Raw genomic sequence first — 25,131 nt, 5'->3', positions numbered from 1 at the left:
GATGGTGGCCCAGTGCGCATGCACACAATGGAGCCGGCTCCGTCGTGCGCATGCGCGAGACCCGGATAGCGTGCTGTCGATGTTGAGTGACAGCACACCCCCTTTGGTGGGTGGGCTGGGGACATGGCTGCCCAGATGGAGGTGTTCCCTTGGGAATGCCTACTGTCTGAGGCCGGCCCCACTGACATCACAAGTGATGTCAGTGGGAGTGCTTTCGGCTCTGTTAGAGCCGAAAGCACTCTGGGGCTTGTGGCAATGAGACCCTACCACAAGGGTCTCGTCGCAAGCCCGATGGTCACGATGGTCTTGACCATCGCGACCATCTTCCTGGCTGCTTGCTATAGCTGTGGTTGGTCACCCACAGCTATGCGAGCGGCCGGGAGGCCGCTCTAAAAAAACAGGAGGCTGGCCCTGATTCAGAGCGAGCGCTCTGTCAGAGCGTCCAGCTCTGAATTAGGCCCTGTGTTTGGTGCCATTCGGAACCACTGTTTATTTGCAGATTTCCGGTTCCATTGGCAAGGAAATCACAAAATGCGTCTGGGAATTATGGATCATAGAGAGATAGGCATTAAAATGTACTCTGTTCATGTAATGTAATTAGCCAGTTTAGACTTGTTCTTCGGCAGGAAAACAGACACAAAAAAGCTGTTGGAGGCTGAAGTATTACAATACAAACTGACCTATGAACTGCATCGTAACAGGAGAACCAGGAAGAAGAACCAATGAGATTATGTCAACTTGTTCATTGTATTGTCTATCTCTGCAAGGGTTTATATGCAAGCACTCTGAATCTGCTAGTCAGTCATCTTTTCTTTGCTGTTGACAGAGGTTTCATAATTGATGCCGGGAATCTGGATTCAGAGCGCATGCGTATGTATTCAACTGTACCTAGTGATTGTATAATCTGCTTGCGCTAATTGTATTTAGATCACAGCGTGTAACTATCTGCTTTTTGGTGAATAATATCTTTTTGTGCTTTGGAAACACAATCAAAGTCTGGAAAGCAATTTTGTCTTGTGCGACTTATAACGCTAAATAGCGACATTTAGGGTGCATAGATAGGTAGGAATCGATAACACCTATCATATGAAACCATTTTAAATTCTCAATTCACCTCCGGGCATTGCTGTAAGCTGCCTGAGATGCACACTGTCTATTACCTTAAGCTTCTTAAAAAGCATTTCCCAACCTGTACAGGGACATTAAAAAACCAGAGTTAGTTAGTGGCCTCTAAACTGCCATTGTACCCACTGTCCACTTAACCAGCACAGATATGTGGACATGCAGAACAGAGTAAATGCAAGATTTAAAATGTAAGGTTTAAGGTTTACGTTGTGTCTTCCTTGAGAATCCTTGAGTGCCATGCCTGCTGCTGCTTCTGGGAGTAGAGTTTCATCCCCAAAAGGATGAAGACATTCTTTCTTTCTTCCCAACAGACACAGATCTGAAGAGATGTAAAGAGCTGTTGATAAGCAAATTGTCAGCTCAAGTGGCACGTGATGCAGCGATGGCTTCGCCTTCAGTTTCTCCAGCAATTGCATCTGCTGAGAAAAAACTAAACTTTCAAAATACCCACTGGTGATGCAGATGAGTCAACACAACCAAGTCTTAACTTTTGACATCTGGTCGGATCAGAATTGCCTACAATTAATGACACCTCTACCGTGACTCCATCTAATACGGTCACCATTCAAAGAATGGTTGAGGACTATTTAAAAAATGTTAATGATAGCATCCAAAAAGGCATGTCAGACATTCTGTTTGACTACTGGCAGAAAAAAAGGTAATTTGGAGGCCCTTGCACAAACTGGCTTTGGTTTACTTGAGCTGCCTACCCTCCAGTGTGTACTCAGAAAGAGTTTTCAGCACAGCCAGGAACCTTGTCAGTGATCGGCCAATGAGGCTACTTCCCCAAAATGCGGAAAAGATGATGTCCATCAAAATGAACTACAAATTCTACGAGAAAGACCTTTACCGCCAATTAAGTGCAAAAATTACAGAGGACGTTATGATGTAGATCACTGATGATCATCATACATGATTATAATGTACATCATTGCTGATGATGTAACGGGGTGGAGGTTCCTAGATGGTTAAGGTCCATATCTCTACTAATTTTGGCTTTACAAATGGTACAGATGCCATCACATCTATTGTCAGGATTTGGATTAAAATAATTCCCCACCCAAGATGTGGCTTTTCTGGTCTTATGCCCAGGCATCACCCCAGCCTATAATCCCAGTTTATATAATTACCCCAGATTATACCAGCACCCAAGCCTATATTGTCATCCCATCCTGTGTTCTCTATAAATTACAGGTGTGCTCCCTGTTAGATTGGGGATTCATTGTCCACTTTAGTGGATGTGAGCTCCATTTTAGTTTATATCACCACACCCCCTACACATCTTCTGACCTGGGCTACAGGAGAAGCAGCTGCACTCTGGAATACGGTTGTATGGAGTTGGCCTTCTGACTCGCTGAAATTCAGGTAGAGGTAGAACGCAATTTTAGGTCCTTTATTCCATTTTTTAAACCATATCCTTTAATTTCACCTTTTGAATATATGTTTATGGGAATCTTAGCTGAGGCGTTTGTGATGTCATTATGTTTAATATATTATGCACATTATTTAGCACTTTGTTGTGGTCTTGTAGTTGATGTGTAGACTAGTCATTTATTCATGAATGAGGAAAGAAGTGAAAGTTGTATTTTTTTATTGCTAACTGTGTTATTAAATTGTAAAATTGTGAAGTTTCCACTTACAGTGTCACAAGATTTTTTACGAATACACTGCATTTTCCACACAGTGTCACAATATTTTTTTACGAATACACTGCGTTTTCCACTTACAGTGTCACAATATTTTTTATGCACACACTGCATTTACACTAACAGTGTTAATATTTTTTACGAATACACTGCGTTTTACACTTACAGTGTCACAATATTTTTTACGAATACACTGCGTTTACATTAACAGTGTCAATATATTTTATGAATTCACTGTATTTTCCACAAACAGTGTCACCAGTGGCGTCAAAAGGGGGGTGCAGGGGGTGCAGCCCACACCGGGTGTCACCCTTCAAGGGGGTGACACCAAAAAGAGCAGCACACACACCCACGGGCTGCAGACATGTCTGCTGCCAGCACATCCCCTTCCCTGGCACCATTGCACCCCCGCCGACCCCAAATGGGCTGGCTCTGCATGCTGCCGGCGGTAACTTCATTCTCTTACTGCAGCCGGCATCCACAGCCACACACAGGCACAGAGCACAGAGTATCTCTCTGTGCCGGTGTGTGGCTCTGCATTGCGGCCGCGGTGACATCACGCATGCGGCACACCGGAAGGAGAAGAAGGAGGTGCGCGCCCAGACACCCCTAGTGCAAGCCAGCCTGGACATCGTGAAGAGAGGTAAGTAGTATTGCACAGGGGAGGGGGCACAGCATAAGGGACATTGCTGGGGACATTCTGGGGCCACTGCATAGGAGCACTACTGGGGGTACTGTATAGGGGGCACAGTATAAGGGCACTACTGGGGGCACAGCATATGGGGTACTACTGTCTGGGAGCACTACTGGGGGTACTGCATAAGGGGAGCTCCTGGGGGTATTGTATAAGGGGCACTACTGGGGGTATTGTATAAGGGCACTATAGGGGGTACTGCATAAGGGGCATTACTGGGGGTACTGTATTAGGGGCACTACTGGGGGCACTGCATAAAGGGAGCTCCTGGGTGTATTGTATAAGGGGCACTGCATAAGAGCACTACTGGGGGTACTGTATAAGGGCACTACTGTCTGGAGGAACTACTGGGGGCACTGCATTAGAGGATCTCCTGCTGGTATTGTATAAGCAGCACTACATGGGGCACTGCATAAGGGCCACTTTATAAGGGGCACTACTGGTGGCACTGCATAAGGGGCACTACTGGGGGCACAGCACAAGGGGCTCTAATACAGGAGGCATTGCATAATAGGCTTTAATACAGGAGCATTGCATAAAGGGCTATAATACAGGGGGCATTACATATTGGGCACAACTACAGGGGGCATTGCATAAAGGGGCACTACTAAAGGGGGAACTGCATAATGGCCACAGCTATAGGGCACATTGCATAAGGGGCACTACTACTTGGAGCATTGCTTAAGGGGCACTACTACAGGTGGCATTGAATAAGGGGCACTACTACTGTAGGCACTGTATAAGGGGCACTACTACTGTGGGCATTGTGTATAAGGGTCAATAATGTGGTCATTGTGTAAAGTGGGCACTACTGTGTATCAGAACATAAATAAGGGACACTACTTTATGGTGTAATGTGGATAAGATTGTGCTACTGTGTGGCGTAATTTGAATTGGGGAATTTATTGTATGACCATGCCCCTTTCTTTCGAGATCACGCCGCTTTTTTGCACCACATGCCTTAAGCGCACACTGTCCTTTTATTGATAAATCGTTGGGGGAGAGGGGAGTCATTCCCCCACGTCTCTAGGACCACTTTAAGCACTGCTACCCAGAATATCAGATGTGGCATCATCAGGCCCGCTGGGTGTGCCTGGCATTCTGGCAGGAGCATAAGTGTGACTGCTGTACTGGTAAGGGGGAAGAGTTCGCGGAGCTGCACACCTTGGTCCCAATTAGTTCCATTTTTTGGTGTAGGGAGGGGGGGTGTCACTGTGCATTACAGCACCGGGTGACACCAACCCTAGTGACGCCTCTGAATGTCACAATATTTTTTACGCATACACTGCGCTTCCACTTACAGTGTGACAATATTTTTTACGAATACACTGCGCTTCCACTTATGGTGTGACAATATTTTTTACGAATACACTGCATTTTTCACTTACAGTAAGACAACATTTTTAACGAATACACTGCGTTTTCCACTTACAGTGTCAAAATATTTATTATACACTGTGCTACCACTTACAGTGTTACAAACAATACGTGTATGTTTATTACACTGCGGTCTGACAGGCAGCGTCTCAGTAAATAAAAAAATAATATAGTACACTGGAGTACAGCACAAAAAAGGATATATTATTTTTTTATTAATTATATTTTTACTAGCTTTTATTTTTTAATACACTGGGCACCCTTGGATGGACAGAGCACCCCTGGTTGGACACAGCAGCCCCTGCCCCTGGATGAACACAGAAACCCCTGGATGGACACAGCAGCCTCTGCCCTGGATGGACACAGCAGCCCCTGGATGAACACAGCAGTCACTGCCCCTGGATGGACACAGCAACCCCTGCCCCTGGATGGACACAGCAGCCACTGCCCCTGGATGGAAACAACAACCACTGGATGGGCACAAAAGCCTCTGCCCTGGATGGACACAGCAACCCCTGGAGGAACACAAGCAGCCCCTGGATGGACACAGCAGCCCCTGGATGGACACAGCAGTCACTGCCCCTGGAAGTACACAGCAGCCCCTGCCCCTGGATGGACACAGCAGCCACTGCCCCTGGATGGAAACAACAATCACTGGATGGACACAAAAGCCCCTGCCCTGGATGGACACAGCAACCCCTGGATAAACACAGCAGCCCCTGGATGGACACAGCAGCCCCTCTTAGATGAAGCATGGCCCTGACAGCCTGGGACTCCACAAGCAAATGATGCTGATCACCGAGGGGAGGGACTTTTATACAATCCAAAACCCATGAGAATCCGACAGCGGGATAATGACGTTTTGCCTCGCTTTTAGATGCGAGTCAGGTAGGAAAACCCGAGCCATACTCGGATCTCGGATTGTATATGGAAGTTTGGATGGGTCTGGTTCTCAGGAAACCAGACCTGCTCATCTCTAGCACCAACCCCTGTGTTTTGGTTTTAGATCTGTATTAACTGCGTGTTTTGGTTATGCCAAAACTGCCCTCAAAGGTTTTGGATTTGGATCAGCTCTCTTAGCCAATGAACGCTCTCACTATTGTTTACAAAGGGAGATTCTTCCAGCTAGCAGCCATTCAGGTAGTGTTGACCGTACAGGTTACTACTAAGTCCATGGGCTGTGCAATTTGTGAATTTTTTTTCTTTATTTCTTAAAGAAGAACCTGGATGTCTACATGGACTGAGGACAACATGACACAAGCGGTAGGTGAGTATAGATTTTTTTTTATTACAGCTATCGTGGATGCTAGTGGACAAGAGGACAGAATGGCTACAGAAGGTAACTATTGCTGTGAGTGAGTTTGTGTGAGTGAATATTTAATAAGATAATACAATATGCGGTGTCTGTGTCCTATCTTTTTGACTATTTCGTTTTCAGGGGGACTATAGGCACCAGCGAGCATTTAATGCCCTGCATGCTGGCACTTGTGGTTCTCCATGTACCGGCAAGTGGGGAAGGTTTGCTTGGACCTGTAGTCCCCCTATATGAGACAATAGTATTTTTTATAACTTTTATATTATGTACTCGGAATCCACTGCCACCAGGGGTGCCAAGCATAGACCAGAGCTATCAGCCTGGGACTGGGGTGTCCCTTGGAGGGGGAACCCCTTTATTGGAGGGTCCCCACTTCCTGAGAAATCTCTGGCCTCGCTGACTAGTGAGTGATCCTGAATTCTTCGGCCAGAGACGCCCATATAAGCTTGTCCGCTGGTCCAGTGCTGGTTATTTAAAATATGGGGGACCCCTACATCATTTCCCCCCCCATATTTTATACAACCAGGACAAGTTCAAGAGTCCGGTGGTGGTTGTGTAAAATACAGGGGACCCCTACATCATTTTTTTCCCATATTTTACACAACCAAGACCAGCTAGGAGTGAGGTGCAAGTGGTGTAAATTAAAGGGGACCCCTATGTCATTTTACCCCCATATTTTACACAACCAGGACTGGCCCAAAATATCCCAGTGCTGGTTGAGCCCTTCAGAGGGAATTCCACGTTGGTTTGTTTTTGTTTGTTTTTATTTTTAACTTTATTTTACATTTGTCTCATTCAACCAGGCCACTTGTTGACTGAGAATGGCTGCCACTCAGCTAAAGCTTCCCCATAGTCTTCAATGGGCCCATTAAAATCTATGGGGACATGTTGATTGGCTGAGAGACAATCATTTTCAGCCAACCAGCAGCCTGTTACCATGTTAGGATCCAACAGTTTGCACTCCATATACAAAACATTGGAGATCCGACTCTGCAATTATGTGGTTTTGCCCTGTGTTTGGATCTCTAGCGGTCGAGAAGATCCGAGCCAGGACCTCGATCTACTTGGAACAGTTACGTTCAGGTGGGTTCAGTTTCCAGGAAACCAGACCCGCTCATCTCTAGTATTTAATGACCTGCCTGTGGAGCCTAGCACCTGTGGACAATATCTAATTTTTTGGTCTTTTGGCCTAATGCCAGTGTCCAGACCTTATGTGGGGCCTTTGGGCCTAATGCCAATATGCAAACTTGATTTGGGGCCTGTTGGCTTAGTACCAACCCAGATATAATATGCAGACCGGCCTGGGATCTCAGACCACTCATTATTTTGTGTAATGATCTCTTTAAATATAAGTGGCAAATGCCCAAGGGCATCTACTGACATTGGAAGGGGCAGCAGTAGTAGGCTGGTAGCACCAAATATATGGTTGCCTTGATGGATAGGTCGAATGTTTCGGGAAGCCATGATTGAATTACCATTAGAACAACGTTTAATTGGCTGGTGGCAAGCTTTGATTAACTCATTGCCATGACCACAAGTTGCAGGAGCTTGAAGAATTTGTCCCATTTCAAACACTATATATATATATATATATATATATATATATATATATATATATATATATATATATATATATATATATATATTAGGGATGTGCGCCGGACCATTTTTCCCGGATTTGGATTTGGTTCTAATTCGTCGACCAGCTTTGGATTTGGATTTGGATTTGCCAAACTGCGGTGACTGGCTTTGGATTTGGATTTGGATTTGGATTTTTTTACAAAAATTTACAAAAAAAGCTAAAATCACATAAATTGGTCTTTTTTTTCTTCCTAGAGTATTATTAACCTCAATAACATTAATTTCCAGTCAATTTAGACCATATCACAGCTTATAATATTGTTTTCAACATTATTGGCCAAAGGTTGCAGTGAGCTGACTGGTAACTAAGCGACAAAGCAGCGGCACAACGACACAGACACCACAGTATAAAGCACATCTATGACACATTGCCACACAGCAGTGGCAGAAATTAAAAGTAGTGCACCCACCCAGTGGGGTACGGCCAGCAGAATCACAGTACTTGTTTACAAAGTGGGCTACGGCCCTAGGAGTCACAGTGCACAATCTTATTCGCATTACACCGCACATAGTGCCCCTGATTCACATTACACCATAAAGTAGTGTCTCTTATTTATGTTACGACACAGTAGTGCCCCTTTTACACAATGCCCACAGTAGTGACCCTTTTACACAATGCCCACAGTAGTGCCCCTTTTACACAATGCCCACAGTAGTGACCCTTTTACACAATGATCACAGTAGTGTCCCTTTTACACAATGCCCACAGTAGCGGTATCCCTTACACAATGCCCCCAGCAGTGGTGCCCCCTATGCAGTCCCCTTAGTAGTAGGGTCCACTATGCAGTGCCCCCAGTAGAATGCACCCCAGTAGTATGCCCCCCAGTAGTATGCCCCCATTAGCATGCCACCCAGTAGTATGCCCCCCATTAGCAGGCCCCCCCCATTAGCAGGCCCCCCCAGTAGTATGCCCCCCCAGTAGTATGGCCCCCCCAGTAGTAGGCTGCCCCAGTAGCAGGCCCCCCCCAGTAGTAGGCTGCCCCAGTAGTAGCCCCCCCTGTAGTATGGGCCCCCCTGTAGTATGGCCCCCCCTGTAGTAGGCTGCCCCAGTAGCAGGCCCCCCCCAGTAGTAGTAAGCCCCCCCAGTAGTATGCCCCCCCCCCAGTAGTATGGCCCCCCAGTAGCAGGCCCCTCAGTAGTATGGCCCCCCAGTAGCAGACCCCCCCAGTAGTATAGCCCCCCCAGTAGCAGGCCCCTCAGTAGTATGGCCCCCCCAGTAGTATAGCCCCCCCAGTAGCAGACCCCCCCAGTAGTGCAGACCCCCCCAGTAGTATAGCCCCCCCAGTAGCAGGCCCCCTCAGTAGTATGGCCCCCCCGCACCCCCAGTAGCAGACCCCCCCAGTAGCAGACCCCCCCAGTAGCGCCCCCGGCCCTTGCACAAGTAAAAAATAAAAAAATAAAAACGTACCTGTATCCCCGCTCCCGCGCCGTCCGCTCTGCTGTCACACGCTGAGGAGGGAGCTGGAAGACGGAGCTCATGTGTGAGCTCCAGCCGGCTCCCTCCGTGCAGCAGCCAATGAGAGTCTGTGTGACTCTCATTGGCTGCTGTAACAAACACACAGCTGCCGCTGGCGGCTGTGTGTTTGTATCTGTGTAGGGCAGAGCGCAATCACAGGGCGCTGCCCTACACAATAGGAGCCCTGATGTCGGATTCTCTAGTGAGAATCCGACATCAGGCGGCCGCCGTTCGGCCCCGAACGGGGATCCGAGTCAGGCGGTGAACACCCAAATAGGGTTCGGGTGGACTCGGATCCCCAATGTTCGGAGCGGTTCGGATTCCACAGAATCCGAACCGCTCATCTCTAATATATATATATATATATATATATATTTATATATGTATATATATATAAACAAGTAATTAGTGCGCGCTTAATTCAGTAATTTAGAACAATACCAATGTCCAGGAAATGAGTCCCACAAGTGATTGCACAAACAGTGTCTTATAGCTAATTCCTCACATGTAAATGTGGGATTGTGAAGCAGAGATCCTATATCTGAAATGGATCGGCGTCTTCCACAATATAAGAACCCCTAAATCCAGCCGGGAACAACACTAAAAAGAAAACAGAGAAAGGGGGCGCCACATCGTGCTTAAAAGTATAACAATATTTTATTGCAATCTTTAAAAATGACAATGTGCATACCAGAACAAGCGGTCAGAGCCACCGCTAGCGTAAACAGCACAATAATAAGCAGAGGCAATCGCCCGGTCTGTAACCTGGACGTCTCCAAGGATTTCTCTGGGAACATGATATGGGGTGCCCGACGGATTGGACATTCCATTTCTGTAGTTGTACTGATATTCAATATTATTCAATCTACGTTGTCATGTGTGGGGATGTAGTTATGAGTACAGTGGACATGATGCAAGAGGGTTAGGCTACAAGAAGGTTAGGCTTCGGGGAGAAGGGGGAAGGGTAAGTATACTTACCTGACCCCTGTCGGCATACCAACAATCGGGATGCCGCTGTCGGTATTTAGACAGGAGGCATCGACAGACAGCTTTACATACCGATTCCCATGTTTGTACTGGGAAAACCTTATGCCCCTATTAACACTACAAAACTGGACATAGCGCCTCACCTGGGTACGTCACAACACAAATAGGACCATGGAGGACTGGCAACATGTGGTGTTGTCCAATGAGTCATGGTTCCAGTTGTCTGATAGTAGGGCTCAAGTGCGGTGCAGACCCCATGAGGCCATAGACCTCATTTGTCAACAAGGTACCATGCAGGCTGGTGGTGGTTCCATAATGGTGTTGGTGTGTTCACGTGGTATGTGTTGGGTCCGCTGATCTGCTTGAACATGTCACTGACTGGTAATCAGTGCCAGCCCTAGCCAATTAGGTGCCCTAGACAAAATTTTGGCTGGTGCCCCCTAGCAGGTAATCCCACCAAATATCTTAGTGTTTATATGCGGACAGCAAAAATAACACATATAGCCATATGAAAAATATCGTATTTCACTTTGCAAATATACCAGAGCACCCAAAGAAATCAAAAGGTGTTCTGAAACCTTAAAATAATATACATGCAAAATAAAAATAAATTATGTTCTTCTATTTTAGGATATTTGGGAAGTGTTATTCCACATAGATTAAAGTTCCAATTATATTTATTACATATATTGAGTAGATTTACTTTATGAATTTATTTAAGTCTTTCTTCCCCCAAAATTCAGACCAACACTGGTGCTTTCAGACTTGACTGGTATTGGAAAAATCATTGGAACTAAGAGTGTGAGGTTCTCCCAAATTTTCACTATCCAGCCTTAAGCTGCGTACACAGGGTACAATTAAACTGCACAATAACAATAATGATATCAATCATATCATTATCATTCATATTGTGCATTTTTCGGGGCCTCCACCCACCAATGACCTGCGATGCACATGCACGTATGGACGATAAAGATATCGTCCATCGACCGTGCATGCAGGCCAACCTGGTCGATATCAACCAGGTTACTATGGGGACCCGCGATCATTGATCGCAGGTCATTGGCCGTCATTGGTGGGTGGTGGTGTGCTGGATGATCGATATCGATAATCCAGCACACCCGGGAAAATGTTCAACGATATCGTAATTGTTGACGATTGTCCCGTGTGTATGCACCATTAGGCTTTCTGTGCCAGGACTGGTAACACTTTTGCAAGAAGACACAATTTCTGTGAGTTTTGGATCAATAATAATGTGAAAAAATATTTAAATTTTTTTATTGATGCACTACAAGTCACAGAATGCTCAGTAATGTCCACTTTTTATTTGCTGCATGCTGGCATTTGGAGAACTAGAAGTGCCGGCATGCCTTGGATTCAGATCCCAGTGCACCAGAAAAAAAAAAAAAACTCTTTGAAAGAGTAATTTATTGAAAATCAATCTCCTACACAGCTCTAATTCACAACTTGTAGGCATCGACATATTTGCACAATAAAAAAACATATGGAACAAACAACTGGAACAAACCAAGACAAGAATGACAGTGGCAGAACCTGTTATTCTAATTACAATCAATGACTGCGCTCTGACCTTACTTTCATGCTCTGACCAATGTGTGGGTTTGTTACCTGACTTACATCAGTGGCAGCTTCGTTTCTCAGCTCACAAATTGCCAGAATCTGGCCAAAATCTCCAGAATCTCAATATAATTTGTTACCACAAATGCGCAGTCTATAACTTCCAGCCTATGTCTACGCCATTATATTAAAATGCTGACCTATAAATGTTGCTGGCTGTGAGAGGCAGATGCGAGGAGTATACTACAAAACAAAATAAAGAAATTGCATATATACAGTAGTTATAAAAAATCAAGCTATAGTGTCTCTTTAAGCCAAGACTGTTTACAAGCACAATGATCTTTATTTTGCATGCACTGATTATACTAAATACAATAGCTAATCAAACATCATTTTCTGTGCACAGGAACAGTTTGGACACAAAATATCCTCTGTCTGATATTCAAAGAAAGTCAAGGGAACGTAGCAGAAGATGTTGTCAACATGGCCAAAGCTCCATGGATTGAATATAATTTGTACAACATTGATTTTGACAGCCGCCCCTCTCCTCGTCTCTTCACATCACACCTTCCCTACTATCTGATGCCAAAGGATCTGAGGAGACGGAGAGGAAAGGTAGTTACACAACTATCCATTTGCTGAATATGCTGGTAAATGTGTTAGTTTGCAGATTCTGGGTCTGATTCTGAAATGCACGCAATTCCCAATGTAGACAAATCGAGCAATGTTTAGCAAACTGTGTAAGCAATACACTCTGCTGCGCATCTTAAGGTACTTATGAAGCTATGAGGGACTCTGAGTTGAATGCATCTCGTCTACTTCTCATTTGTAGCTGGATGAGCGCTACTGGGTGACAAAGGGGCATCAACAGGACTTAGCATGTAGAATAAATTTGCAGTGAATGTGCTGAGGGTGCTTAGTTGTGTCCTATTCTGAGCTAACATATGCAGATATCCATCAAATTCAGTCCTATCTCCTGCACCATGGATAGGGCTGGTGCAGATATTATTAATGACGGCTGTTCTCACAAGGAGAAGGCTGTGAGCAGCATAGATGTGTCTGATTCTGTGAATGTTATCAGACTTTTGTTCGCAGGAAGCTGCTGGAATTGCAACCCTATTACTTGAGACTCAGAATCAGGCCCACTGTGATAGCTGGGAAATCCTGTCTTAGGGACCTGTACCCAATTATACCAATGTATATAATATGGGAAGGGGGTGGCTGGAAGGCAAACTAATTAAGGACTAGTCGACCCTAAAGGAGGATACCTATTTTTCCTAGCAGACCTTTCACAACCAGTTCAACATTGTTTGGAGCACTGCTAGTAATAAGATAAGATGACAGATGTAATGTGTTAGTATAAATGCAGAGAGCACAAGCAAATAAATAGAAATAAACATAATTATAAATGTAAAAATTATGGACTGAACTAGACTGTGACTAGACTGTGTTTTCTCACTTTCTCATTTGGGGATCTGATTCAGAAGTGGACCCAATGCCGATGTTTGCACAGTTAAGCGATTATTTGCATTATTTTGTATGGAGTTGCTGGCATAAGGTCTGGCAGCATAAAAGCTTGGGTGTTCCTGGACGGTGACTGTGAACAGAAAAATGGGTGTTATGGGACTGTCTCGTGACTGCTGCTGAGTTCCCAAATGCAGAACCATAGCCACAGAGATCATGTTTAGAGAAATTTCAGAAGGAGACACTGCGCATGCCATAGGCTGGTGCAAGTGTCAATGATGTACGCGATGGTACGCTGAAGGTGGAGTGTACTGACCCACTGGGGAGCTGCACTGTCCATGGGTATTCAAAGAGGGCATCTCAGGGTTTGTACAAGGCGATAGCTGAAACTAGTATTTGCATATTATCACTGCTGCAGTTCAGCAAAAAGTAGCACCTGCGCAAGGATCACCTCACTTTCAGTTTCCGTATGCCGCCGCTGCGCTACTCTAAATGTGAGGATCCCTCTCCCAGTACTTTTTGTGAAGTGTTGCCTATAGGCTACAATGGCTAATGCCATCATCACATGGTGTTAACTACTGGGGCCGTTCTGGAATGCATTGCATTTCAAAGCTTGGTAAACTCAGCAAGAAAGCCGCCCCCATAGCTGTCCACAGGATCTGATTTTGCAGTTGAAAGCAATATCTGCTGTGGTCACATGTAGATACATTTGGGGGATACTTATTAGTTGCAGGTACCCAACAAAAATTTGTGTTTTGGGGGGATTACCTACAAATATCAATAACTAAATGTCTTGGAAGAGTTACCAGTGAGCACCAGTTACTCTGTACCATAATATTTGTGAGGCTTGGATGGACGCTGTTGCTAGGTGGCAATCCTAGTACCTAGAACAAATAAAGTATGCAGATCATAGAGTCCAGCAAACTACAGATTGCCACCTAGCAACAGCTGGTGGACAGACTACCACACACCTAGTCAGGGGGGACTGCCGGGACTGGAGTCCCGTGCCCAGACACTCGGGTGGCCCGTCCGCTCCTACCGCCCATCCGCAACAAGCCTCTGCCATGGTGCCACCGCACAATAAAAAGTGAATTACTACTGAAAGTGAAATGCCCCGCCGAGGGCCCACTCCTGCATGCATGCAGCGGCCACCCAGCGCCCACTTCTATCCCCCCCTGGCGCACAATAGAGTCAGTCAAGTGATTCATGAGTCACTTCTCACCCAGCCACCCAGGGCCGCCCTCCTACTCCACCTCCTAATTTACCTACGCCGCATTGGCCACAATAACATTTTTCTTGTGAGCACTGAGCCGGCATGGCGCGACATCATGTTGTCACACTACAACACTGAATGAGAGAGGAGTCGTGTCGGCTGGTGTGAGGACTGAGGAGCTGGAGCAGACAGGCAGACAGAAGAAGGAGCGAGGTTACCAAGTGTGTGACTGTCTATCTAATTCCTCCTGCATTAAATTTATTGCAACATGTCAAATGTTGCAGGCTGGTTTGTTCTTTGGTTACTTTTCCCCAAGGCCATTGATTCAGACAGTGGACAGATCGTGATTAGAGTCTGGGAGTAAATCTAGTCAAAAAAAAGAGGAAAGGTAATCTACTAGTTAGTCTAGTGCTTTAGAATTATTGTCCTTTTTATGGTATCCTCATAAATATCCAAAGCTTCCATGCAAAGGAATATTAAAAGATTTCCCCCATTCTGTATATGTAGGACATAGCTATCATATCTGTACTGTATATATAGGACATACAGTATCTGTCATATTGTCCAGAGAAGAACTAGAGTATTGTGTGTCTCTGGAGGTTAATGAGATTAAAAAGTTAATTTCTCGGCTCTGTGTTCTAAAGTAGTTATATGAAGGGTATGAAGGCTGTTTTTTTCCTCTGACCATTCTCCTTGTATAGCCATATGTTGGGAGAAATCTTCCTGTACCAGTGGAGACACATCTGATGTTATCATTACTATCAAAAGAGGATCTTACTCAGGCCTGTCATTTGGAATAGAAACAGGTCTATTTACTAAGCAGTGTTAGGAGATAAAGTGAACAGTGATAAGGTACCAGCCAATCAGCTCCTAACTGCCATTATTGAAACACAGCCTGTGACATGGCAGTTAGGAGCTGATTGGCTGGTACCTTATCACCGTTCACTTTATTTCATAACCAGGGCCGGCAACAGAAATTACGGGGCCTGGCACACACATTTATTTACGCCTCCCCCCCCATCCCTGGCAGGGGAGGAAGAGAGAGAGAAAAAGGAAGGGGGGGAGGGAGAGAGAAAGAAAGGGGGGAGGGAGGGAAATATGGAGGGGAGAGGAGGGAGAGAGAGAGATAAGGAACGGAGAGAGAGAGAGCGAGACAGCACGAGAGCGTGCTCACCTTTTGTCCAGTTCTTGTGCCAGTACGGAAGGGGATCTATCTCTTCCCTGTGTCGGGAGACGCTGTCTACATCAGGTTGTCTGCGCCGATGCCGGACACTACAGTGTTATGTCAGGTCCCCGGCATCTGCAGTCTAGGAGAAGAAGGTTAGAGGAGGGGTAAACAGGGGAGGAGACAAGAGGGGAGGAGGAGGGTCGGATCACCTCCTCCTTCATTGCTACGGCCCCCGTCACTGCGCCACTGTACTGTATGAGTCAGTTTGACTCATTACAATTCTGACTGTCTGTGGGCCCCTCCAGGGACCCTAGAACCTCAGGGCCCAGTACGGCTGTGGCCCTAGTCCCCCCCTGTCGCCAGGCCTGCTCCTAACAGCTTAGTAAATAGACCCCTTAGTGAGGCTCATTTGGAAATCTCCCATTTGACATTGAGGAAATTATGCCTGGCTAGTATGCCTCAGAAATACCTGAGGAGAGCTTGTGAGGTCATGTGTAGGAGAGGAACGTGGAAGAAAGTCCAAGACAGGCCTATCGTTGTCCTACTTAGTGCCACTGAATCAATTACATAAATTGTGGGGTTTTTTGCAAGACAGTCAGAGCTGAAATTTGTATTACTTCCCATTTATCTGGAGGAGTCAGGTCCTAGGATTTAAAAGCATGTACTGGAAGGAGGGGTACTTTGTCAGGATTCGGGTCTAGGGATCTTGCCTCTAGATGCTGTTGCTTTTGCTGACAGAGCTATTAGGGCTGTTTGTGGTAAAGGCCAATTGTATTAATAAATTAATGTTATGTCTCTGTGGTGCATTAAGTTCTGTAGTTGCAAGTTTTGCTATTAGCAAATCATCCATGTATCCCACTCAGTAATGCGATCACTTTACTTTGCACATCGCCGGGATAGCTCCTGTCGGACCCCCTGTCCCTGGATGTGATTTATAATACATCCGAAGGTACAACATTTCTTATAGCCAAGAATAGCGGTAATAAGTCATTCTAATTATCGGGTCAAGAACTCGATAAGTAATAAATGGGCACCTTAGCTACTGTTTCTGATAAGTCTGCTCTATTGAGCCATCTTGCTATTCAAGAAAATGTAAAATAGTTAAATACTTAACCCACAATAACGTGGTCCTGCTGACAGCCCTTAGAAGGGAGGATTATGAAGTGAGAAAGTGTATCAGGGGAGCATACGAATTATCCTTCCTGCCCTTTATGCAGTGCCCTCAGTAGTGGTGCCCTTTATGCAGTGCACAAGTTGTGGTAGTGCCCCTTATGCAATGCCCCCAGTAGTGGTAGTGCCCCTTATGCAGTGCCCACAGTGGTAGTGCCCCTTATGCAGTGCTCACAGTGGTAGTGCCCCTTATGCTGAGCCCACAGTAGTGGTGCCCCTTATGCTGAGCCCCCCTTATGCAGTGCCGCTATGCAATGCCCCCATAAGAAATCCTGCTGTAATAGTGCCCCCAATAGTAGTGCCCCTAGTAGTAATGCCCCTGTAGTAGTGCCCCAATAGTAATGCCCATCTTTAGTAATGACCCCAGTAGTAGTGCCGCCTGAGTAATGCCCCCAATAGTAATGTCCCTTAGTAATGCCCCCAGTACTAGTACCCCCTGAGTAATGTCCCCAGTAGTAGTGCCCTCTGAGTAATGCCCCCTATAGTTGTGCCCCCTGAGTAATGCCCCCTGTAGTAGTGCCATTGAGTAATGCCCCCAGTAGTAGTGCCCCCTGTAGTAATTTCCCCTCTTTTAGAAGTGTGGACCTGAATGCTTGTTTGACAATTGTACATACAAGCCCAGTGCAAGGAGAATAGGTTAGACAGAGGTGTCCTGGTAGCTAGAGCCATCCTTGTGATCCAGTGATAGGATTCCCATTCAGTAGTGTGGAAATTATCAGAAAGGGAAAGTGGGTGTTAGTGAGATTAACCTAGGCGTTCACCTCTCGGTTTCTCTGCATCCATTGTATTGGGGCATGGTCCATAATTAAGGAGAACTCTCTCCCCAGCAAATAGTATTGAAGTGCCTCTATGGCCCACTTTATAGCAAGGCACTGCTTCTCCACTTTGGCATATTTTTGTTACCTCAGTACCAACTTCCTGCTCAGCTACAATACAGGATGTTCTACCCCTTCGTTTTCAGTACTGTGCCTAAGCCAACATCAGAAGCGCCTGTCTGTAGGAAAAGCCTGCAGGTAAAATCAGGTGCCTGCAGTACCGGAGATGTACAAAAGGCCAGCCAAAGATCTGCCCATGCTGTCTTAGCAAGACTGGTCCACTCCAGCCGATCTTTGCAGCGTTTTTTTAGCAAGTCTGTCAATAGAGCCGCTCTAGTTGCAAAGTGACTAATAAACTGCCTATAGTAGCCTACCAAGCCCAGGAAAGTTCTCAACTGTGACTTGGTCTTAGGCTTCGACCAAGTTTTGATGGCCTCCACTTTTCCTATTTGTGGTTTTACCTGACCCTGTCCAACTATGTAACCTAAATACTTGGCTTCTCTCAGAGCTATTGCACATTTCTCAGGGATAACTGTGAACCCTGTAGATCTCAGTGAGGACAGTATGGCTCAGACCTTAGGGAGATGTGATTCCCAGTGCTGTGAGTGTATAATAATGTAATCTAGGTGGGTAGCCACATAGGCAGTATGGGGTTTCAGTACCTTGTTCATGACCCTTTGGAAAGCGGCTGGCACTCCATGCAAACCAAAAGGATGACCTTGTACTGGAACAGACCTTCAGGAGTAGAAAAAGCTGTCTTTTCCTTGGACCTTATATTTCAGAGGGCCCACCATCTCTACTACCTCATTGAGCCCCTACGAATGTGCAAAGAGCTTACTCTCTTGGGTTGACACTAGAACCAAGACCTTATTCCAATGACAAAAGGATCAGGTTATTGCAGTAGTATCATAATTCTTCCTCTGTCGACTTTGTGTTTCCTCTACATGTTGGCATACTAAAAGGCTTATTTACCTCTCATACATTTGAGAAACAAACTGTACTTTGTTGGGGTTTTCTAGACCCCTGTTGTTCCAACCTTCTTTTATCATGTCCAAAATGCCCCTGGGTTGCCTCCCATACAGTAACTCAAAAGGGCTAAAGCTTGTTGAGGCTTGAGGTAGCTCTCTGACAGTGAATAGCAGGCAAGGAAGAAGGATGTCCAAATCCTTCTTTTCCTGCGCTACTGCCTTTCTGATCATATGTTTTAGGGTCTGATTAAACTTCTCCACTAGCCCATCCGTTTGTGGATGGTAAACGGAAGTAAGGAGGGTTTTAACCTCTTGCAACCCACAGCTTGGACATCAAAGGTGTTCCCTGATTGGTAAGAATGTCCTTAGCAATTCCTAAATGGTCATACAAATGAACCCCTGGCTATAAAGCTAGACTTTATATTGCACAGAGGTATTGGTTCCCGATAGCATGTGGCATAGTCTAATACCACCAATATATATACTGGTAGCCTCAAGCCAACTTTTTCTAGGGGCCCAACCAAACCCATACAAAAATGTTTAAAGGGCACCAGGATCAACAGTAGTGGGACAAGATGGACCCTGTATGAGGGTTTAGGGCAGGTTCTCTGGCAAATGGGGCAAGCCTGGAGATACTTTTTCATAGCCATGTGTACTACCGCACAATAAAACCTAAGCAGGACCCTTTCCCAAGTCTTGTTCTCACCCATTTGCCCCCCCCCGACAAACATGGGTATATCCTGCTTTTAGAACCAGCAGGACATGTACTTGGGATACTATTATTTTCTCCTGCACAGTACTCACTCTATGCAGATAATCATTCTTTATCACAAAGTAGGACCCCCTCTGATGGTGGAGCTACTCAGGGCACCCTGTTTACCTCCGTCACTGCCCTAAAGCCTTGTTACAGGGTAGCAACATTAAACATTGGAATCATCTGTCTATTCCTCCATGAGGACCGGGAGTGGTAGACCAGTTTCCTTCAACCGGGGCACTTTCTGTGTCACCTTGCCTGGAACATCTTCCAAAAGCTTTGTGGTCCCGAGGTGTAGATCTTGTTCTCCGTATGGCATACCCTTTAAAATCGAAGACCCGGCCTGTGAGTCAATTGCCGCTATGTCCGGCTGGACTTGCTCTAAGATCACCTCGTGGAATAACGGTAAATCACACCCCAAGATAAGTGGGCCAGAATATGGTTAACCAGGACTGTTATATGGAATAACCCATTGCCCTTCTGGGCTGCACTCATGATACAGCAGCTTGGGTATCCTGGCCCCACAATCCGGGCGAAGGAGCAGTTTATAGACTTCTGTAGTGTGAAGCTCTCTATCCAGATGTGCCTGGGTTCCCCACATTCAGAATGTTAGTTTAGCCAGCCTTAGGTTCAACTCTCTTTCCACAGGGTTTTTTACAGTTGAGCTGGGTGGTTCCACGCCAACCTGTTTTTGTTTTGGCATAGGTTTTGGCACAAAGTCAACAGGCTTGATCATTTGCTGCAAGGTCTCAAACCTATCCACCAGCGTGGCGAGTTCTTCGTGGGTTAAGGGGTCTGCCTGCAGTAACCACTTTTGCAGAACCCTGTCCAGGATCCGTACACAGTGGTTAATCGCCATTAGCACCACTGCCTGTTGGGGTGAATTCTCCCCCGGCTTTAACCACTTCTTTAGTATATTGATTAAAGTGGCTAATTGATGTCTGACCGGAATTTCTTTGGAGTAACACCACTCATGGTAGTGCTGTGCCTAACCTGGCCTTGGAACACTGGCACGAGACAATATCTCCGTCTTTAAAGTCATATACACTGATGCCTCCCTCTCATTGAGGACCATATAAACCTGCTGGGCCTCTGGTCAAGTACAGTGTTAGCTTCTTCACCATAACTTCCGGTAGCCATTTCGCCCTATTTACTGTTCTCTCAAAGGTGATGAGATAGGCTTCTATGTCATCGTCAGCTGTCATCTTCTGAAGCTTGGGTTCCTCTGTAGGGCCCGGCTGCCATTACTGCTTCTCCTGTATTAGTTGCTGTTGAAACTGTTCATAACACCATTCATATTGCCGCTGGCTTTGCTCCTGAAACTGCTGATACAGCTTCTGACTTTGCTGCTGCCCGCTCACTGGCATTATCCAGATTTCCTCCATTTTGGTTTCTTTGTGGGTTTTGACGCAGAAACTGGCTACCTCTATCATCCCATACACTGACACATCTTGTGGTAAACAGGGTCACCTAGCGGGAGGGAGTGGGTACAAATTTACCAGGCCCGGGCTTATTGGAGGGGCCCGGTGGGGGCCTGGGTCAGATGCGCCGCCCCCCTCTTACCTGTTAGCAGCCCAGCACATGCTGCTGTGTGCTGGGCTGCAGTGGGAGACCAGGGTGACTGCTCGCTGCTGTTGAGCAGCAGCATTCTCCTCTCCTTTGCCTGTGGGAGCGATCACCCTGATTGTGCCCCATCCTGGATTTGTGCTGGGCTGAGAAGTTCACAGCGCTCCTCTCCCCGGCGCCCCTTATCGGCGCTGCAAAGAGGTTTTTTATTTTTATTCTATGTGGGTGTTGCCATGCCTCCTGTGATTAGGCCATGCCCCCTTCCCCCAGGGGTGGGCCAGCTCTCTACGGCCCTGGTGATAAAGTAGCCTTTTAGTAGAAAGACGCACATTGATTCTGGTCTTCTCCACCACTGTTTTTATTGTTTCCAGTATGACAACAAAACAATGATTTTAACAAAGAAGTATGTTTAAAGCCCTGTCACTTTATAACAGAGACCTGCTCCCCGGGCACTCTCTAGCATCGGTCATACTTACACATGTCCTGCATGGCCAGCGGTTCTAATCCCGACAGCAGCATCCTGGGAGAGGAGGAAATCCCGATCGTCAAAGGTAAGTATTTACTAACTTAATTCTACCCTAACCCTCCCTTAGGGGTGCCTAACCCTAATATCCCCCCAAGTGCCTAAACCTAACCCCCCCTTCCCCTAGCCTAAACCTAACCTCCCGGGGGGGTGGCTAACCCTAAGTCTCACCCGGGAACCCTAAACCTAAAGTGGCTGTCCACGCCCGGTGCCCGGCTTACCTTCGATCGGTAATCCGGGTGTCGGGCTCCTGGAATTTGGGTCATTTAACCCCTTGCCGGGATTAGACAGTCGGGAAGCCGACGGTCGGGATTCCGTCCATCGGCTTCCCGACTGCTTCCCCCTGCAGAGGCCTTAAATACCCCAGATTCCTCCTCTCCCTCCAAGATTGACAAGCAAAACTCTTTAATCAAACTTTAGGTCTCCACTGGGTGCCAGCTAAGTAAGGGCTAAGTAACTAAGCCAGCTACAGACAGAACAGTTATGTTGGCACTGGATAGATTATATATGCATGCTATGGGCAGTTTCAAAGAATGATAGCATATACTGTATATAGATTTGCCTTAATGAGCTTCCCTGTGAGAAATCCATAATAATTTTTTTTATTTATTTTTAGTATCAACATACTTGCCATAATATGGAGGAAAACCTGAATGATTAGATCAAATGTTTACCTCACACTCTGAAGTAAATATCAGGTGAAGGATTTCTCATCCCCTCTGAACCATACTTTTTTTATACCCCATTCCCACTGACTTGAAAATACCGGGTTATTTTACACGAACGCTCAACAACCAGGAATTTTTGTCAGTGGAAACGGCTTCATCCGGGTCTAGTCACCTGGGAACAGGGCTTAAAGTGGTCCTGGAGAGGTGGTGGAACTCATCTCTCCCGCCGCCTAGTCTGACAGACCAAAACAAGTGTGAAAACTGTTCTTTACACACAAACACACACACACTGTTGTGTATAGGAAACGGTAAAGTGAATGGCTGGGGGCCGCTTAGGCACTATGTCCAAGCACATAAGAAAAAGAATGAAATGTCACAGGTGGAGCACTAGTTATTAAAACGTAACGTTTATTATTATAAAGTTAATACTCAATATACAAAAAAGACAAGCGAAAATTGGTTAAAAATATATAGATGTGTCACAAAGAAAAAGAAAATCGTGATTAAAAACTGATTGCGGCACATGTGTCTGTCTCTATTACGTCTCTGAAAAAAGCTGATATAATATTTATATTCACACCTGTTTGGTATTATCAAAATTCAGCTAAGTAGTGTGTGTTTATGCAACTGTATAGAAATTAATACAAACTTAAAGATCTCTGTCTGTTTGTGAGATCAGATATTAAAGACTCTACATGCACAAACACCGCATATAGATCGAATGTATTAATGGCGACCGTTTGGGCACAAAACGGTCGCCATTAATACATTCGATCTATATGCGGTGTTTGTGCATGTGGATTCCAATTTAGGGCAGGGATCACCATACCTGAATTGCTGTATGATTGATCCTGAACAGTAACGTCACTCATACATAGAGTGACTTATTTGCATATCCCCCAGCATACATGCCATGATAGAAGCACCCATTTTAACAAGCTGTGGGAGAATTTGCTAATGCATTAATATCATTGTGAATTATAATTTCTAAATATTTCCATAAATAAATAAAGAAAAACGTGTCATTTAAATATCTTTTTAGTGATACGATATGATTCACCTTAATTGTCTCAGCACATTGTTAATACTACTCCCTGAGAAATTATCACTACTGGATATGAAAAGATTTATATATACTGTGACAAACTGTATAAATATATGTATTGTAAGTCAACCCATGGTCTGCTAGATAAGCAGAAACCTAGAAAACTATATAGGGTCTTTAATATCTGATCTCCCAAACAGACAGAGATCTTTAAGTTTGTATTAATTTCTATACAGTTGCATAAACACACTAACTACTTAGCTGAATTTTGATAATAACAAACAGGTGTGAATATAAATATTATATCAGCATTTTTCAGAGATGTAATAGAGACAGACACATGTGCCGCAATCAGTTTTTAATCACGATTTTCTTTTTCTTTGTGACACATCTATATATTTTTAACCAATTTTCGCTTGTCTTTTTTGTATATTGAGTATTAACTTTATAATAATAAACGTTACGTTTTAATAACTAGTGCACCACCTATGACATTTCATTCTTTTTCTTATGTGTTAGAGTATTATACAGATGTCTGTTGTAGCACCCCTCAATTATATTATTTGATCCTTATGATATAGAATATGAGGGTTTACAATTTCTCTCTTTTCTAAGAGGAAACATAGTTTTTCTTGTGCGACTGTAATTACACAATTAGGCACTATGTCATCAGTGTTATTTTTCTGCCGTGCCTCTGAGTTTTTTTATGGGGTCCCCACAACCTAGTCTGTGTCACTTGGCAGCCCAATGTTTGTTTGCAACCCTTATGTGTTGCTTTTGTTTGATTCTTTCCTTATCTATATGCTGGTTTCTGTGAAATAAGGGACCTCTGAAGAAATTGAGCCTCCCTAAGCAGACAGTGAGTGGCTCTCTGTGGGACCTCTGTTCAGGGACTTGGTGGAGGTGGAACTAGTTCCACCTACCATTAGAAGTGACGGGACTCAGCTCCACCCCGCTCCTGCCCACTTTAACCCGTGCCTGGGAATCCTTCCCAGGTACCTAGCAGGGTTTTACATGGGAAGGATCCGAGTGAGCTGCAGTGTAAAATGGGTAACCCAGGTTGTCGGACCTGGGTCCTGTTTACATCACAGGGAGAGACGCATTCTGGCACAAGGAGATGATGTTATCTCCAAGCTCCGGAACAGCACCCATGTGCAGTGCGAACTGCGCCGATCTGGAAATCAAATAACCAGGATCGGTGCTGCAGTGGAAAATGAGTCTGTCCCAGCTCTGACACAGTTTAGAACTGTGGGCCTAATTCAGCTTTGGGAATAGAGTAAGATATAGCACGTGACTGATCATCTTGGTGAAACCATGCTGCACTGCAGGTGTGGCAGATGTAAAATGTGCACAGGGATTTAGATTTGGGAGGGATGTGTCCAAACTGAAATCTAAATTGCAGAGTAACAATAAATCTATGCAGTATTTGTGGACTACATGCAAAAACAGCCAGTATTTACCCTATATGCAAAATAAAATGTATGTATTTGCACCCCTTGCATTGCAACATGGTTTGTCCTGGTTCACAGTTTCTTGCTATTTCTTGCTCTATTCCCAAAGCTGAATCCGTCCCTGTGTTCCAAATCCCGGGTCAGACCCAGGAATTTGGTGGAAAAGTGGTATCAGATGAGGGAGTAGAGAGTTCTGATATAGCCATTGAACAAGGTATTTTATGTCAATTTTAACAATATATGAGGAAAAAGCAGTGTGTCAGTCAGCGAACTTAAAACTGCATCCTCCATCTTTCTGTGGAGTTCAGTGACCACTTTGCTGGATGGGACCACCAAACTGGGGAAATGTTATGATGACCTTAACTACTTTTTGTAAGCCCTCTAGAGTCACACCGGTGAGGGCTTCAAACCAATAACAGCAACCCCGTTGTTCCCTTAAAGCTGAACACACTCACCGGTACTTAGGTTTCTGCCTTGTCTTATGCTCGGAACAGTAGAGGCTTACAC

General features: G+C 45.3%; 1 protein-coding gene across 1 annotated transcript in view; it reads left to right on the top strand.

Moving 5' to 3' along the window:
- The window catches only part of LOC148514735 (amine sulfotransferase-like), a 57,035-nt gene that overhangs the window by 12,361 nt on the left and 19,543 nt on the right, over window positions 1-25,131 (top strand). The window contains exon 2 of the mRNA XM_088480990.1: window positions 12,226-12,434. Within this exon, the coding sequence (XP_088337116.1) occupies window positions 12,226-12,434 (209 nt within the window). The remainder of the gene's footprint in view (window positions 1-12,225; window positions 12,435-25,131) is intronic.

The sequence above is a fragment of the Taudactylus pleione genome, unplaced genomic scaffold (genome assembly GCF_031769625.1).
Source record: "Taudactylus pleione unplaced genomic scaffold, aTauple2 ptg000259l, whole genome shotgun sequence".
In the NCBI taxonomy this organism is placed as follows: domain Eukaryota; kingdom Metazoa; phylum Chordata; class Amphibia; order Anura; family Myobatrachidae; genus Taudactylus; species Taudactylus pleione.
This window is presented reverse-complemented; position numbering and strand designations above follow the sequence as displayed.